At 36.6% G+C, this 17191-nt stretch overlaps 1 protein-coding gene and 1 pseudogene across 2 annotated transcripts; both read right to left on the bottom strand.

The window, feature by feature from the left end:
- Window positions 1–203: 203 nt before the first annotated feature.
- On the bottom strand, window positions 204–1544 carry LOC111795915 (benzyl alcohol O-benzoyltransferase-like; annotated as a pseudogene). Its single transcript, XR_015421188.1, has 2 exons — window positions 1055–1544; window positions 204–974 (listed from the first exon to the last, which is right to left on the bottom strand). The product of XR_015421188.1 is annotated as a benzyl alcohol O-benzoyltransferase-like (transcript).
- A 4000-nt stretch (window positions 1545–5544) lies between these two features.
- LOC111795750 (SUMO-conjugating enzyme SCE1) lies at window positions 5545–12286 on the bottom strand. Its single transcript, XM_023678316.2, has 5 exons — window positions 11904–12286; window positions 11696–11779; window positions 6670–6822; window positions 6472–6585; window positions 5545–5892 (listed from the first exon to the last, which is right to left on the bottom strand). Exons 1-5 carry the CDS (start codon window positions 11970–11972, stop codon window positions 5830–5832), a joined length of 483 nt encoding a protein of 160 aa, XP_023534084.1. The 5' UTR covers window positions 11973–12286; the 3' UTR covers window positions 5545–5829.
- Window positions 12287–17191: the final 4905 nt, after the last annotated feature.

Below are 17191 nucleotides of genomic sequence, written 5' to 3'. Positions count from 1 at the left end.
TTTAAATACTTTTTGAAATATGTAAATCCATAACCATATTTTAAGATAATATTTTTTAATGTTTAGCAAAAATCTAAGATCTTGATAGATAACAGTTCAATATATTACCAAATTATAGATTACATGCTTGAAAGTACAACTATAAATTATAACATAACATATTAGGATACTTTCATATTTGTTTCTCATAAGTGTTTTTTCGATTACAAAGTCGATGAAACAAACTTATGCTTTGAGTTTTTGGCTTCATTGGTTGGTATCCTCTTAAACAAATCCTAAGTTCTAACCCAAATCTTTCCATAGCTGGAGCAGGCAAGGATAAAGGCACCACAATTCCCTCTTCCCCTTTGTTGTTCGTTCTTGAAACGCATATAAAAGCTTGTCAAACCAGGGACTGTTGCAGCCCCTCCCATGGCAGGTCCTCCAAAAATGGCATTTCCCCATCCAAAATCAACCTCGTCCATCCTAGCTTTCCTCACATCCGACACCGCCAACGATCTCACCGCTGTTAAGTTCCGTCGTCCTTTGATTACCATAAGATCTGCCACGGACTTCATGTACTCCTCTGTTAACTCATTTGGGTTGGGTTGAAGGGGTATTGTACGAGTGCGCCAAATGCAAGCCGTGATGAGGTCGAAGGAAGAGCAACAACGGAGATGAGTTGGTAAGGTTTTGCAGATGGCAGAGATATCACTCGGACGGAAGATGACCGAGCGATGAGCCATGTCCTTGAGAGGGACGACGATGCCTTTGGTATCAACAACTTGGTCGTATTCATTGTGGTTATGAGTGATTGTGGGAGGGTCTCTTGCATTTAAGAGAGCTCTTTGCCACACAGGAAGAATAGATGGTGCTACGGCACCTCGAGCTATTTCAGCTATGGCATTTAGGAATTGAAACATACCAAAAGCATCAGCCATCGTATGATTTAAGCGAATGGCAAGGATGAAACCGCTACATTTAAGTCGTGTCACCTACATTAACCAATCGTGTCACCTCCATGAATATTCATATAATTTTTCAAAGTAAAAGAACACATGAAACCTATACATACCTGAAAGAGCCACAGTGGACAGTCAATGATTCCATTGAATCTGGTCCTCCAAACATGCAAATGGAGGGTAAATTGCATCGCCAAACTGTTCCAAAGTAACATCTGCATCTGCTTCAATGAATAAGACACATTCGCCTGTACATTCAACAAATAGCTTCCGTCCCGGCCCTTCCCTCAATCTGCCTGCAAAAGGGTAGTAAAATACCAACGTCTCTGCAAGTGTCTTTCGTATCACATCTACAGGATCTCTTCTGTCCATGCTTGGATTATGTGGATAGAAAAATATCATTGCAACTTGAAATCTGAAGCCTTATTGATCATCGATATCTGAAAGTTGTTTAAACTCATATGGTGTCGGTTTTGCTGGAGCACCCAATTCCAGTTGACATCTTTGTACCTGGAACACAAAATTATTCTCAGACGACATAGCCATTAGAAAGAAACGAGTGAGTAAGAACCGTTGTTTGAGAGCATTAATGTTTTGAGTGGTGGGAGGGAAATTGTTGTATTTATAGCAAAAGGACGTACCATTTAAAACTCGGTGGCCTTTCATAATTCAATATGTTTGAATTCACTAAGTTGTTTCCAAATTGAAAGTCTCTTTAAATATGTACACGTTTAAAATAAAAAAAAACATTTTCAAATTTTATTTTTGAATTTATTTTGTTTTTCAACCCTTAAAGTTCTAAATTTAATTCATAAAACTTTCAAAATTTTATTAAATTCATGTTATTTAGAATTTTTTTTACCATACATTTATATTTACTAAATAATTTATTTTTAGAATATTTAAAATTTTCATTAGAAAAAAAAATTAAGATATAATAGAAGTTTAATAAATTATTAAATATTTAGGTCATCAACTAACAACTTTACGTTCCACGAACAAGAAAAAAAAAAGTAACATCAATAAATATATAAAAATTATTCAATAAGTAGCTCGCTTCGAGACTCCGATAATATTTATTTGTTGGGTAAATATGTTCTCCAATTATGGTGGAGAAACAAGTCATATCCCAATGAAGAGTGCTTAGAAGAGCAGCTGAAAAGGACCTCTCCCAATGAGAAACAACTGAGTGGTTCTATAGTCCCTCCCTATCTCTCTTCCTAAGATCATGAATTTTCAATAATTTGCACGATTTTGGATGATCAACCCAAACGTATCAGAATCATCTGAAGCTAAAGCTAGATCGGAAACTGAGGGTTTTTTAGTCTATTAAGTACGATTAATCAGCATTTCGATGATTTTTGGAGGTGATAAAAGAAAAGTTGACAAATAAGAAAATTCCCTTCTTTGACAGCACGGGCTTATTTAAAAAAAAAAAAAAAAAAAAAAAAAAAAAAAAAAAAAAAAAAAAAGAGATAGATTTCCAAACTTAAATAAACCTTTGGACATTTTTATTCTTAAAAAAGTTTTCTATTTGTATGAAGAATGATCTTGTATACATGTATTAATATAAGGTATGCTATAGGATCGACTTCGACCATATCTTATCTTTAGAAAGGCCTGTCTTTTTGCGATGAACAACCTTGATTTTAGCATTAGATTAATCAACACGCTATTGCGGTATGACCCTATGATCGGCCTCAACTAGGTATAACTCTTTGCTTCGCCTTCCATCATGCCTTGCTTCAACCTTCAAAAACATTACCTTCACTTGCCTCGGTGACTCATAATTGGGTAACCCTATTGGGCTAGTAATTATATTTTAACATTCCCGCTTAGCACTAATTCTCATTTGTCGCACCACGTTGAGCTGACAGTGAAAGCCCTCATATTTACCAATATACAACCCTTTTGTAAACAAATCTCCCACTTGATCATTCGTCTTCTTCCTTCGAGACTTTCTCTCTAATTAAATGGTAGTTCACTTCCACCTGATTTGTTCTAGCATGAAACATCATATATTTTACTGGGTAAATCACACATTGGTTGGACATCGGACAGTCAACTTTCTGGTGAAAATCATCCATTAAAAGTTTCAGTCACTTACTTTCTTAAGTTGCTTTAGTCGGTTCTCTATTTATTTTTGTAGTTGCAATGATTTGTTTTTTTTTTTTTTTTTTCTTCACTAAGAAATTATTTCGGAACCAAGCTTGAACACATACCCAGTGGTTGAACTTCTCGTGGTCTCCTTCATAGTTAGTATCATAGTATCCAACTAGCTTACAATCTTTGCTTCTTTTGTCAAAAAAAAAAAAATGTAACATTGACATATATCAGGATCCGTTAGCCGAATCCAAATGAGAATTCTTTGAACTTTACATGTACCAACTAATGATACCAACTACATTTTTAAAGCCCTTTGGTTGGTTCACGTATATCTCTCAGTCCAACTTATCATGCAAGAAAGCATTTTTCCCATCCATTTGCCACAATTTCTAATATTTACTTGCTGCAAACTCTAGCGAAGCCCATACGATAGTGATCTTCGCCAATGGACTAAACATTTTATCATAGTCTAGTCCATATTATTTAGAGAACCCTCGAGCTACAGGTTGAGCCTTGTATATTTTGATTCATCTATTTGATGGACGCTTTATTTTGTAAACCCACCTGCAAAAGATGGATTTCATATCTCCTAATCTTGGCACTAGTTTTCTAGGTTTGATTTTGATCTAAATCTATAATTTTTTCCTCCATCACCATTTGTCCGGCCGAAATTTTGTGGTGCTTTTCTATGAACTTTTTAACTGTCTTCTGTAATAGCTATATTGGCATTACTTAAGATTTGACGTTCTGATTCTTTCTTATCATCTAAGTTGTTACTTTGTTGTTTTCTTTTCACCGGGTTCACTTTGTTGAGTCACTTCTTGCTCACCAATGTTAATATCACTTGGATCTTCAGGTGCATCAACACTTGATCAAATATGTGTCGTTTGCTCTTCTGTCTTCTATTTTAGAATTTCTTCAATGCTCGAGTATGTTAAGCTTTTCTTCTCTGAGAACTATCATAAGTTGTGCCACTTTGATCGCCAGACATGTGATTTGAGCACCCTGAATCAATGATTCAATCATTCTCATAAATGGTAAGCTCACCTACTATCACCATGAGTGTTAACTGTCTTCTTCTAAGGCACCAAGTACCTTTGCATCTCATTCATCCTTCATCTCCTTTTTAGAGGTTGTCACATTCCTTTTGACGGACTTTTTTTTTGGATAAAAAATTCTTGGACATGTAGCCCTTCTTCTCACAATTGTAGCAAATGCATTCAAATCTCTTCCCTTGAGAACTCCTGGTCGTTCTTCTGAGCTCACACAGGTTGTGTTGTTCTTTGGTCACTTCTTCCTTTGTCACTATTTTTATATCCACGCAGCTTATTATTGCTCAAACTTTCACTTGCGTAGAGCACTTCTTCTTTAATCTGCAGCGTGATATTTCTCATTTGCTTAGTGATGACTTCTTCGCAAGCTAGCAAATTTTTAAACTCTACAGGCGATGGATGAGCGATCAATGTGATGTTTCTCATTTACTTAGCCATGGCTTCTTCGCAAGCTAGCAAGGTTGAGCAATCAGTGTGATGTTTCTTATTTGCTTAGTCATGGCTTCTTCGCAAGCTAGCAAATTCTCAAACTCTACAAGTGATAATGAAACTTCTATATTGAGGTTGCAATTCGTTGATAATAATCTAGCTCAGTAATATCCCGACAGATCGGCTTGATCCTATGGAAGTACTAAGCAATTGTTATGTCATGTCGTGAAATTGATAACAACTCATTCTCCAAAAATTGAAATCTCGTATCGTTCTTTGAGAAAAATGCCACGAACATGTCCCATACTTCTTTCTGTGTCTTATCATCTCGAATGCGCTCCAACATTTCTTATTCCACAATGTCTTCAAAGCAAACATTACTCAGCCACAAGGTAAACATTGCACAAGGTTCTTGTTGTAGTACGATATGCCCATAAAACATTTCGTAGTTCTTCTGTCTAACCCCTTCAATCCTTCCAACATTCATTCTTCAGATTTTAATTGATTCTGAGCTAGAAAAGAACATAGATGGTCATTGTTAAGATTTGGACTTGATTTCATAAAACTTGCATTCTCAAACTTCATCCCATTGGCTGATATTATAAGAACATTAAGAATTCCAAAATGAAACAATTTAGAATGTGATATGCTCAAAACAGGTCCAATCAATCAATGTAACTTATTGTGTAATTTCTAAAAAGCAAACCCATCTTCCAAACCACAAGTGATTCGTTTGGGCTTGCGAGCATGTAGTTGTTTGAATTTAGAACAGAGAAGTGCCACATCAATGATTTACCATGTCCAATCTCAGGGAACTCCCCCATGAGATCCTCAAAAGGCCACAACTCTTGAGCTGCTGCTCCTATGAGTTAGAAGCATCCGAGCTTTTAACCATACCCATACCCAAACTCAAATACACTCGACATTGCCTCGTTCGATCACTCACGAGAAAATTTCAAACCTCCTACATAAAAATGGCATTCTATACATGAGCATGTAGAATTCAATCCACAACCTAAGAGAAAACCCTTCATTCTTACATATTTTAGAGCAGGAAACCATGAGGTTCACAATATGAACACGATGCAACATCAGGCTGTTGACATGTTTACCAATAAATATCGACATACGCAGGTCTATATCTGGGAAACATGTAAGTTTCAGAGATTATGACAATTGAAATGTGCACCACATACCAACCAATCTATAAAAACAAGTCAGTTTTAAATGTTGATTTAATCAGTGGCAACTGGTTTGCTAATATCATAGTATCAAGAAGTCTAATGCGACTCAGATTCGGCTTACACCAGAGGAGGATACTGCTTGGCTTGTTGGCGAACCCTCTTCTTGTACTCAACGGCATCCTGCACAAGGACAAATTCTTGCATTTAACAAAAGAAAATCATAAAAGTCAGGTGGTTATCCAATTAACACCTGATTCAAGTACAAATCAAATGGTCGTAGGAACCAACATCATAACTCTCATTTTGAAAAATAACTATTGTGTACTCTTTTGTTGTATCTAATCTAGAACAATTAATATAAAGAATACATGAAATGTTTTCTCTTGAAAAGTGTTTTCACACAGTTCAATCAAACCCACAAGAGCATGCACAAAATCCATTTTAGATATATCTCTACATACTGAAGAGGAATTATACGAAGTAGGAGTGATAGCCAAAATAATCAAGGTGAAGACAACACAACAGTAAGCGGATCACAGGTCTACACATGAACATGTTGAATACCATTACAGAATACGCAACACAACAGTAAGCGGGTCATAGGCCTACATGAACATGTTCAATACCACTACAGAGTACACTTGGCCAACCATCACAAGCAAGGATTGAGCTTCCACTTCCGTATTGAGGAAAATTATAGAGCACACGTGATCAGATTTACATTCAAAAGGAAAAAAATGCATCTAGTGGTTGACGTACCTGGATGAAGAGATGATACCCTTCTGTCTGGGCGGGATCAGCAGGATTTGGTTGATCCAGCAAATCCTGGATTCCCACAAGAATTTGTTTAACTGTTATGGCTGGTCTCCACCCCTACACATGAACGGAGAAAATTCAGGGACAGGTCAGTTGATGTCTTGATAAACATACAGCCATAAGTTTCCATTTACTACTCACACTATCTTCATTGAGAATTGACAAGCAGACTGTTCCTGATGGGTACACGTTAGGATGGAAGAAACCCTGAGGAAATCTACACTTTGGTGGCTTACTTGGGTAGTCTTCACTGAAGTTGAGTGTAAGGGGAAAGAAACCACCCTCCCAGTCTGTCTGTAAAACAATAAGGACTATGTCAACTTTAAATAGTATAAAACTTCAGTGCATGGTAATACTGAGAAAGTTGAGAGAAAGAAGTCCACAGAACAATAGACATCAATGAAAAGAAGGCCTATTGGAAACATCTTAAAGAACAGCGAACCTAACCCGGAAATAGAGGGTTGGGTTGGGTTGTGAAAAATTTTGGGTTGGGTTGGGTTGTGAAAAATTTTGGGTTGAGTTGGATTACCAATCCAACCAACCCGAACTTCTAGGTTGGGTCAAAAAAACCCCTCAACCCAACCCAACCCGGACCATGTACACCCCTACCCCTAGGACTTGAAGAAATGATGAAAGCAGCTCAAAGAACAGAGGACAAAAATATGGCCAAGCTTGCCAAATTTGGGTCAGGGTCTGACCCAAGTAAATTATTGAAACCCATGGAACACGTTGAAAAATCCGAGAGAAGCAACCAATCGTATTGTCTGTGTCAACTACCATTTAGCTAATAAGCCCGTGGATAACAAGGTTCCCAAAATGATACTTCCTGATATTGTATTTGAAGCAATTGTTCGAATATCTTAAGATATGATCGTGTCAAGGGCATATCGGTTGAAGTAGATTCTTCTTGAAGTGATTTTTAGAAGTAGGAAAAAAGATTAAGAGTTGAATCATTCACGAAATCGGTTTATTGATATTGATTTGATCAATGCAATGAATTGTTTCGAGCAAATTGTCAAACATGTTTAAGGTACCTATGAAAGCAATAGAAGCAAATCCTATCCACACAATTACCTGGGCAAACCCACAACCTACCCAACGTATGAAATTATGTTACATGGGGTTGACAAACACTGTACTACAGTCCCAAAAGAGAGTGGATTGTGTTACTGATGTGATGAGAAATTCTTCGTGGGGCACAAATGTAAAAGTTACAAATTAAGACTTAGTTGTAAGCCCGAAGAAGCTAAGATTGAAGAAAGAGAAAAAGGTGGATAATTTGACAAAGACAAGGAGCAATTAATCGAGCTTTCGCAGAACACCATGATGCTCCACACCTAGTACAATCGAAGTAAAAGGCATAACCGAGAACTTTCCTACCTTGAATTGGATAGCATCGATATTATTTTGGGCATGCAATGATTACGAACTCTGGGGGGTGACTAAGGTCGACTAGAAATTATTTTGGGCATGCAATGGTTATGAACTCTAGGAGTGACCAAGGTCGACTAGAAAGCTCTCTTGTACCATGGGTAACAATGATAAAAAGGTGGTAATCCCTCTCTAACAAAGCAAAAGTCTCATTGAAGCGTCTACATTGGTTATGAGAAAGGCAAGATCAGGAGTTTCTTGTGGGACTTTGAGCCCTCATTGCCCAAATGCAAAGGCTCGAGATAGTGGAGTCAGCCCCAACCTCATCCCCACCTTGATCAATCCATAGGATGATAGACGAATACAAAGAAGTGTTCCTAGAACCTGCATATCTACCTCCCCCATGGGAACTAGATCATAAAACCAAACTGAAAAAAGGGACAAGAGCCCATTAACATGAGGCCTTACCGATACCATTTTGTTCAGAAAGAAGAGATCAAGAGGTTGAATAACGAGATGTTGAGGGCAAGCATCATTTGACCAAGTGTCAATCCCTATTTTAGCTTGGTGTTGTTGGTAAAGAAAAAGGATGGGAGTTGGCACTTTTGAGTCAATTATCATGTGTTTAACAATGTTATCATGCTAGATAAGTTTCCCATACTTGGGATGGAAGAATTGTTGGATGAACTACATGGATCTTAGGCATATTCAAGTTGGATTTACGCTTGAACTATCACCAAATAAGGATGTTTGAAGATGATATTTCCAAAATGGCATGTCAAACACATGAAGGCCATTATGAATCCCTAATCACATCATTTGACCTCACCAATGCTCCATCAACCTTCCAAGCACTTATGAACCTAGTATTTCAACCTTTCTTACGCAAGTTTATTCTTGTAATCCATCAAGATAATCTGACTTACATTCCAAATTTGGATACTCAAATGGAACACTTGGTTGTTGTGTTGAATATTTTGCGAGAGAATTCATTGGCCACTAACCTTGAGAAATGTCAATTCACAAGGGATCGTAAGGAGTACTTGGGGCATTGGGTGCCTACTAAGGGAAATCTTATCTCAAAATCAACAACCCATCACTTTTTTCAATCACGCATTATTAGCTCAGGCCCAAACTAAATCAATTTATGAGAGGGAATTGATGGCCATTGTCCTAGCAGTACAAAAAATGACATCCTTACTTATTGGGTCAAGGATTTGTAGTGCTCACATACCAACAAACGCTTAAACAGTTGTAGGGGTATGGCTTTGAAAATCAGTATCGACTTGAGTTAGAAAATAAGGTCGTCAATGCTCCATGTTGAACGTCACCCACATTGGACTTGGCGAAAATAAGGTCGTCAATGCTCCATGTTGAACGTCACCCACATTGGACTTGGCCTTGGCCATGTTGACAACATCTGCTATACATGGTATTGAAGTGGTTAGGAAAGAAGTTAATGAGCTGAAGTTTTGAAACAAATTCAAGGAAGATTCGGGAAAAGACCCCACCAGTCACCCTAAATTCTCAATACACCATGGAAATATGCTTTATAAGAATCATTTGGTTCAATCCTCAACCACTGAATTTTTACCAATTGAGTTGTATTCATTTCATGACTCCATATAGGAGATTATTTCAAGTTCCAAACGACCTGTAAATGGCTAATGGCAAAGTGTACTGGTTGGGCATGAAGGGGAATATAAAAAATATGTGAAGGGGTGTCAAGTGTGCCAACGTATCAAGTCTCTCACTTTATCTGGCATGACTTCTCCAACACTTACCAAGACCTAATCAAGGGCTGGAGGATACTTCGATAGACTTAATTGAGGGTTAACCACCGGCCAATCGCCATGACATGATACTTGTAGTAGTGGACAGATTTGAGTAAACATGCCACTTCTTAGCTTTAAATCACCCCTACATTGCCAAACAATGGTTGCTTTGTTTGTGAAGGAGATTGTTCGTTCATACGACTTCCTCTTCTCCATTTTATCCAATCAGCAAGATCTTTATTAGTCACTTTTGGGCTGAATTATTCTGAGTTCAAGGTCCTCAGCTACGTTGGAGCATAGCATACCACCCTGAGACTAACGGCCAGATCAAGATTGTTAACAAGTGTTTGAAGACGTATCTTCGATGTTTTTGCAAGAGAAAAACTGAAAAAATGGCTGCAGTGTGGCCCTCATGGTAAGAATTTTAGTACAATACTACCTACAGAAGTAACACACCAACTAAGAACCAGCTAATTCTCTCTAAGGACTTTGAATCGGCAACCTTTCCTAGGATGTCAGCTTACCAACTGAACGATGAGATAAAGGAATGGAAACTTTAGATTCAATGGAAAGGCTTACCTAATTATGAAGCTACATGGGAAACGCTTGACATGTTTCACAACAAATTTCCAACATTTCACCTTTAGGACAAGGTGTCTTTCAAGACGGTGGATACGTGAGGCCCCCAATCGTAAATTTCTATGTTATAAAGGGTAAAGATGGAACTAAACCATCCCCTAGTTAAGTGGTTAGTCGTTAGTATATATTTTGGATTATGCCTAGTGTACTCTTCATACTTTTGAATAGTTTATAGAACCAGACTTGGTATTTAAGGGGGAGTCCCATCCTCTCGAAAAGGTTGTTTGAATATCACTAAGCAAGCAGGATCCTTACGGTCATTTCCTACTACAATAATGAGCATGTATATCCTAGAAATTACTAATACTAGTATTTATATCTAAAAATTGAGAGATTCTCAAACGCCTATTGACCCTTGAATGAAAAAGTAGTTTCAGTGTAAAACTAAAAAGAAATGTTAAGTTTCAACCAAAGATCAGGAATAAACCGATAACAGAAAATAAATCTAAGTAGAAATCAAGTTGCGGTGGATCCATTTAGATAGACGAGAGATGCATTTCAACTAATCTTTTCACATACTCGAATCCAACAGATATAAAGCATAAAAATTTAAATGTTAATTTAGCAATGAAAACTCCCAACAATCGTTGCAAAGCAAGCTACAGCCACGTATAGCGCTAAAAGTTACGCAATAGTAGACTTACTTCTACTGGCACGGGAATAAGGAATAAATAGAGAGTCCTTTCCACTTAGTAGTGGAATTTGGGAACTTATGAACTGCTACTTCCTGATGGGATTATATTACCAAATTAACTGCTTCTCAGCCTAGACAATTACTCGAGACTCCATTTCATCCGATTTTCAATATTAACATTGTACAGCAACAAAATATTGTTATATTATATATTGAAGATGCTGGAATAGGGGCATAGGAATTTTCAGTTTGCTATCATAAGAATCTGCGTGATGGTGTCAGCTGATCACCATATACTACTGAAAGAAAAAAGGCAATAATACCCAATAAACTTCGATCCTTTCATCACTGCCAGGTTCGAAAAGCTTGATTTAGTGATCAGAAATTTCATATAGGTGGCCCAAAGGATCTTGAGCCCTGAAATCAAGATAGTTTGTCATGGAAAAGAAGGTTGTGTTCTAGCCACAATAACAGTTGATTGCGGCTATGAGCTTCAAAAGATCAGCCAATTCGTGATCCCAAGTTGAAAAGGAAATAAAAATGGATTAAGGAAGGAAAGAAGCAAAGAAACAAAGCAGATCAAATCACGAACTAAGAGGAGTTCAAAGCTTATCCTTCCTCAAAAACCAACACAGAATTACAGAGAGCAGAAGATGAATTAGGGCGTGCAAGATTGAGAACAAATTCGGAATGAACTTCATAATTTCAAGAGAAAAAAAGACAATCAATCCAACAATTTCAAGCATACCCCAACTTTCCCAGGAATAATGCAATGCCAAACCATCAAATTCACCGTCCCATCAGGCAGAGTCTCCGGTTTCGCAACAAAACCCTAAAAACACAAAAATCATTAAAAAAAAAAAACAAAAAAAAAAAAAAAAAAAAAAAAAAAAAAATCCTTCCGAAACAGAACACATAGCAAAACATGATGAAGACGAACAATAAGGAATACCCACATGCGGATGATTCTTCCGCCACGACTTCCGCTCCTCCGTCAGACGACCGCGTGCAATACCACCCGACATGCCTCTCTCTCTCTCTAGGAACTCAAAATTCCGGCAACGAATCAGAAATCCAGAATCAGCGATCCCAACACAGCCAGAAGCAGAGAAAGACTCTCAAAGTCTTTGGAGCCTTATAGGAACGGAGAGGGAGGAATTAGGAGCAGTCGCAGAGAGAGAGAGAGACTGCAGTTGAATCGAACGTACGGCTGAGATTGAATCGAGAGAAAGGGTAAAGGGGAAAATGGAGGCTGAAGCGGATGGAAGAACATATAAAAATTTGTCTCGATTATGTTCTGAAATTTGGATAAATATTGAGCTGAAATTAAATTGGGCGACAACCTCGCAAAAGTCAAATCAGAATCTGTCGAATTTTCTTTTCCAATTCCGAAATTTCGCTTCAGAATCACGCCAATTTTCGATTTGCCATGATGACGACTTTGGTATGTTCCCTCCAATTTCAATTTTTTTTTTTTTTTCTTTTTTTCAAGAGTTCAAACCCAATCCAATTTTTATGGTTTGGGTTGAGTGGTCCAAGTTAGTCGAATTATCGAATCCTATGAACACTCCTACAATTTTACTCTGTACGCTTTTGGTTCAATTGTAACGACTCAGTCCACCGCTACCAAATATTGTCCTTTTTTAGCTTTCATTTTCAGGATTTCCCTCAAGGTTTTTAAAACGTGTCTACTAGAAAAAGGTTTCCACACCCTTATAAAGAATAAAGAATGTTTTATTCTCCTCTCCAACCGATATGAGATCTCACAATCCACTCTTCTTCAAGACCCAGCATCCTCGCTGGAACTTGTTGCCTTCTCTAATCGATGTGGGACCTCCCAATCCACCTCCATTCGAGGGTAGCATCCGTGCTAGCACACTGCCTTGTGTCCACTTCCCTTTAGAGCTTAGTCTTCTTGCTGGCACATCACCTAGTGTCTGGCTCTAATACCATTTATAACGACTCAAGTCCATCGGTAACAAATATTGTCCTCTTTAGTATTTATTGTTGGGCCGTTACATTAATATTTATTTATTCTCTAAATTAGTTCTTAAACTTTTAAATTTATATTTATGTGGTTTTTAAGCTCTACAAAGTGCGATAAATAATTAAACTTTTAATTTTGTATTTAATAAATCTTAAAATTTTCAATTTAATTTGAATAAAATTTTAAAATATTTGATATTTTTTTAAGTTTAATAAAATTAGATATAAAATTGAAAGTTTATAATTATATTAGCATAAAATTAAATTTTAGATAAAAAAAAATATATTTTTTATGAATCAAGAATTTATTAAAACAAAAGAATTGAGGGACCAATTAGACATTCGGTCATTAATTTTCTCTTGATTTTATCTGAGTAATTCATATATCCGGTCAACATTTAAGTAATCTTCCATATAATAAAACATGTGCGATGGTGATTGGATCATCAAACCTTTTGATCAGACATATAACGTCTTAATTAATTGTGACGTATAACGTCTTAATTAATTGTGTTTAACTCAAATTGACGAACATAGTTCATTAAATAAGGAAAATGATAATTTGATATCTCATTTTAATCATGGTTGAATAATTAAATCAACCGTATAAAGGATTATAAATTAAATAAACTCAACCATCATATTATTAATAAATTTAGGTTAAATTATAAACGCGACCTTTAATATTAAAAATGTTAGAATTAACTTAATGTTATAAAATAGTCGAAGATTCTACTCTCCAACCGATGTAGGATCTCACAATCCACTCTCTTAGGATCTACCATCTTTACTGGCACATCGTCCGGTGTCTGACTCTTATATCATTTGTAACAGTCCAAACCCACCGCTAGTATAATACTATCTGTTTTGGCCCGTTACGTATCACCGTCAGCCTCATGATTTTAAAATGTGTTTGTTTAGGAAAAGTTTTTACACTTTTATAAAGATTGGTCATTTCTCCACCGTAATTGTTTTTTAGAGAGAAGTTTACACGCCCTTATAAAAAATGTTTGGTCATACAGATTTCAACATTCAGATAATTTAATCGACGTATGATCATACAGTTCAATATGTAGTGATGTCGGGGTACGAGGCTCGAGGTCAAAGTTAGTGTAGGTGGACATTTAAAAACATAGTTGTCCTGCTCAATTACTTTTCTCCCCTATTTTAATATTAATCCAAAAATTTTAAAAATGATAAATTTAGATAAATGATAAATTTCTAACGGATAATTATCAAAATAATTAATTATTTTTAAATTTTGAAATTAAAATATATATTAGGAAGGTTTAGATAACGTAATAAAATAAACTTAAAAAAATAAAAATATTCAGAAAATTAACTTCTGAGCACTTTTATATTTGATATATTTTATTTTATCTTTCAGATTTGGTTAGTAAAATATTTTAGTTTGTATTTTATTTAAACATGATGATCATTAATGAAGATTAAACTTTTGATCACATTTAACAGACTTTTATTCTCACTCAAGTTCTTGTTCTTAACATGATATCAGATCATTCTTAACAACATGTTTCTTGTTCTTTACATGATATCAGATCATCATTCTTAACAACATGTTATAATTTAGCTCTACACAAAGGACATGAATTGCTACATTGAAACCAGGTGAGGATGCATGATTTGTGAAACATATGACCGCATGGGATCCTAGCCACCTCCTTATCTCCGCCCTTCTCTTCATCATAGCATTCGTAGCACACGCTGCACTCTTCTCCTGCCATCCCCTGTTTTCCGGCCACCGTTGTTGCCGCCACTCCAGCTTCCTCCAGAACCACTCTCTCCTCCACCATTACACCTCGCCGAACAGGACTACGGCTCTCCACCCTCCAAAACATTTGAATGTAGTCAATATCCGCCACCAATTGGAACTTCGCATCGTAGTCTACAGCGGCCCACTGTGTGACCAACGACGTGATCTTCTGAGCAATGGGGTTGCAGGATATGGAGTCGAGGTTCAAAGAGGACACCAATTCAACCAAGTAAGCATGACAGAATAACGGATCCTCCAGCTCCCGCAGAGGCAGAGGAAACAGAGCATCCGCTATCAGGGTCGACGGAGTTTCTTCCAGGATATCGTAGGAAAGCCCCGAATACGGCGATCGGGAGATCAGACGGCTGGAATAGCCCAGCCGGACTTGGAGGAGTTGATCGGTGCCGTCTTTGCGGCGGAGAGAGTAGCGGAGGGTGGAGGAATTTGCAAAAAGCATTGTAATTGTGAGATTGTTGGATTGGAAAATAATAATATTAATAGGGAATTTGAAGTTTTAATTATCAAATTAGAATTTGTATTTGAAATAATTCTCAATAATTCATTTTCAACCGCTTATTTTATGGAAACTCTCAAAATTAAATATTTAATTTTTTATCTTTATTAATTTGACTTTCGTTACACTAAAATAAATCAATAAAATACAAAAGTTTTTGTTATTCATTTAATTACTTTCCAAAAATACAATATTTTTTCAAACATTTCACGTGACATAAAATTGAAATTATGACATTGTTGCGTTAATATTTATTTGGTTGATCCACGTTTCAAAACGAGCGTTTTAAATTTTAGCTTTCGTCTCAATCTCAACTTGATCTTTTTGTTTGTTTTTTTTTTTTTTTTTTCTCGACTAGGCATTGTAAGTCTGGTACCATCGTGTTGTCCTTCTAGGGTTTTGTACTCGAGGTATGCCCATAGTGTCACCCTTCGCACTTATTATGTAACGTTCCTACTTTTTCTTTTAAAATAAGATCGTTTAATATGTATGTTATGATTATTGTATGCGACAACTCGAGGTATGCTTTAAACGTCTCGTTTTAAATTTAATAATATCATCGTAAAAGTAACGGTTGAAAACTAGAAAAATATTTATTATCTAATTTTGGAAATAGATGCGATCGACCTACCCTAATATAAAAATTGTGACTTAAATGCGCAAATCTAACTATTGTGACGTTTCATGGCTTCCTCAACTGACGACATTATCCGTACATGGGACCCTTACCTTTATATGGAAAAAAAAATGAAACGTTAGTTGAGTATTGAAAAATACCTCCGTAAATGTCCCCACCGTGTGAATCGAGAAATGCAATCATATGAAAATATGGAACATGGTGGGACTTATTTTTCGTGACTATTCATTAGGCTCTACTTTCTGTCTTGAATATGGTTGGATGCAAGTACTTTGTTACACATTGTTCACAAACGCACGGACCCACTGGGCGTAGGGGTGTTCGTGGGTTGAGTTAGTTGAGTGGGGACATTTTTTAAACCCAACCTAATTATTGTTCGGGTTATAAAATTTTTTAAACAAAACAACCATTGTTAAATATTGACCCTAACCCAACTCAACTATAATTTTTTTTTTTTGTGTTGGGTTGGTTCGGATTGTTCGAGTCATTTATTTAATAACATACTCCCTTATGTGGAAATAGACATTTAAAATTTTATCATAAAATAAAACACTGTCATGGACTTACATATTCGAAAACATCTTTAAAACAACGCTACGAAATACTAAATAAAACAAATAAAACATTAAAAGTAAGAACACCCTATACTAACCTAAGTCTAAGAAAATGAAATATCACTATTCTATGCACATGTCAAGGTTTCTACTTGCAATGTCATTATCAGCCGTACATCTTGTCTTTGCCTAAAATAGAAGTAGCACACGAGTTGAGTATTTTAAGAAATACTCATTAATTGACCCACTATTTGGGTTAGGGAATTCAAACACATGCAACTCATTACTAGGGACCTATCCTTAAAACTATCATAGGGGTGGCTTCTTGGATGTATAATACTTTTCTACACACGACTCACACGTGCGAGCGTGAATGGCAGGTGGTTCGCACTCCTTGGACCCATCATAGTCGGGTTAGCTGTCTGTAGCCGGACGTCTGGAGGTCAGCAGACCCTCGAGTATCATTCAAGGCATGATGATCATCATCATCATAGTGTACGTGTCCGTACTCATCATCATAAATTGGGAAGTACGACATAATCTCATCATCAAATAACATAAAACATAAATCACACGTGCAAGGGCCACTGAGTACGTGTCGTCATACACAAGTCAAGTCTTCCGACCGAGCCGATGGTAAAGCCACTTAGTTGGTTGGCCTTAACCGACGTTCTCTCTAAAATAATCACTCAAGTTCGTTTGAATTTTGTCCCTTGAAGTTGCTCCAAGTATCATTGGAAACAGTTTCCTATTAGAACGTCCATCTCGTTTCTTTAATA

Source organism: Cucurbita pepo, chromosome 5 (genome assembly GCF_057944985.1).
Source record: "Cucurbita pepo subsp. pepo isolate OVF chromosome 5, ASM5794498v1, whole genome shotgun sequence".
NCBI classification, from domain to species: Eukaryota; Viridiplantae; Streptophyta; class Magnoliopsida; order Cucurbitales; family Cucurbitaceae; genus Cucurbita; species Cucurbita pepo.
The sequence above is the reverse complement of the archived record's forward strand: the minus strand, read 5'-3'. Positions and strand labels throughout refer to the sequence as shown.

Coding starts and splice junctions, on each gene's coding strand:
- LOC111795750 (XM_023678316.2), bottom strand. CDS start 11,972: ATGTCGGGTGGTATTGCACGCGGTCGTCTGACGGAGGAGCGGAAGTCG. Junction 11,780..11,903: donor GGCGGAAGAATCATCCGCAT/GTGGGTATTCCT, acceptor TTGTGTTTTTAG/GGTTTTGTTGCGAAACCGGA. Junction 5,893..6,471: donor GGTATCATCTCTTCATCCAG/GTACGTCAACCA, acceptor GTCCTTGTGCAG/GATGCCGTTGAGTACAAGAA.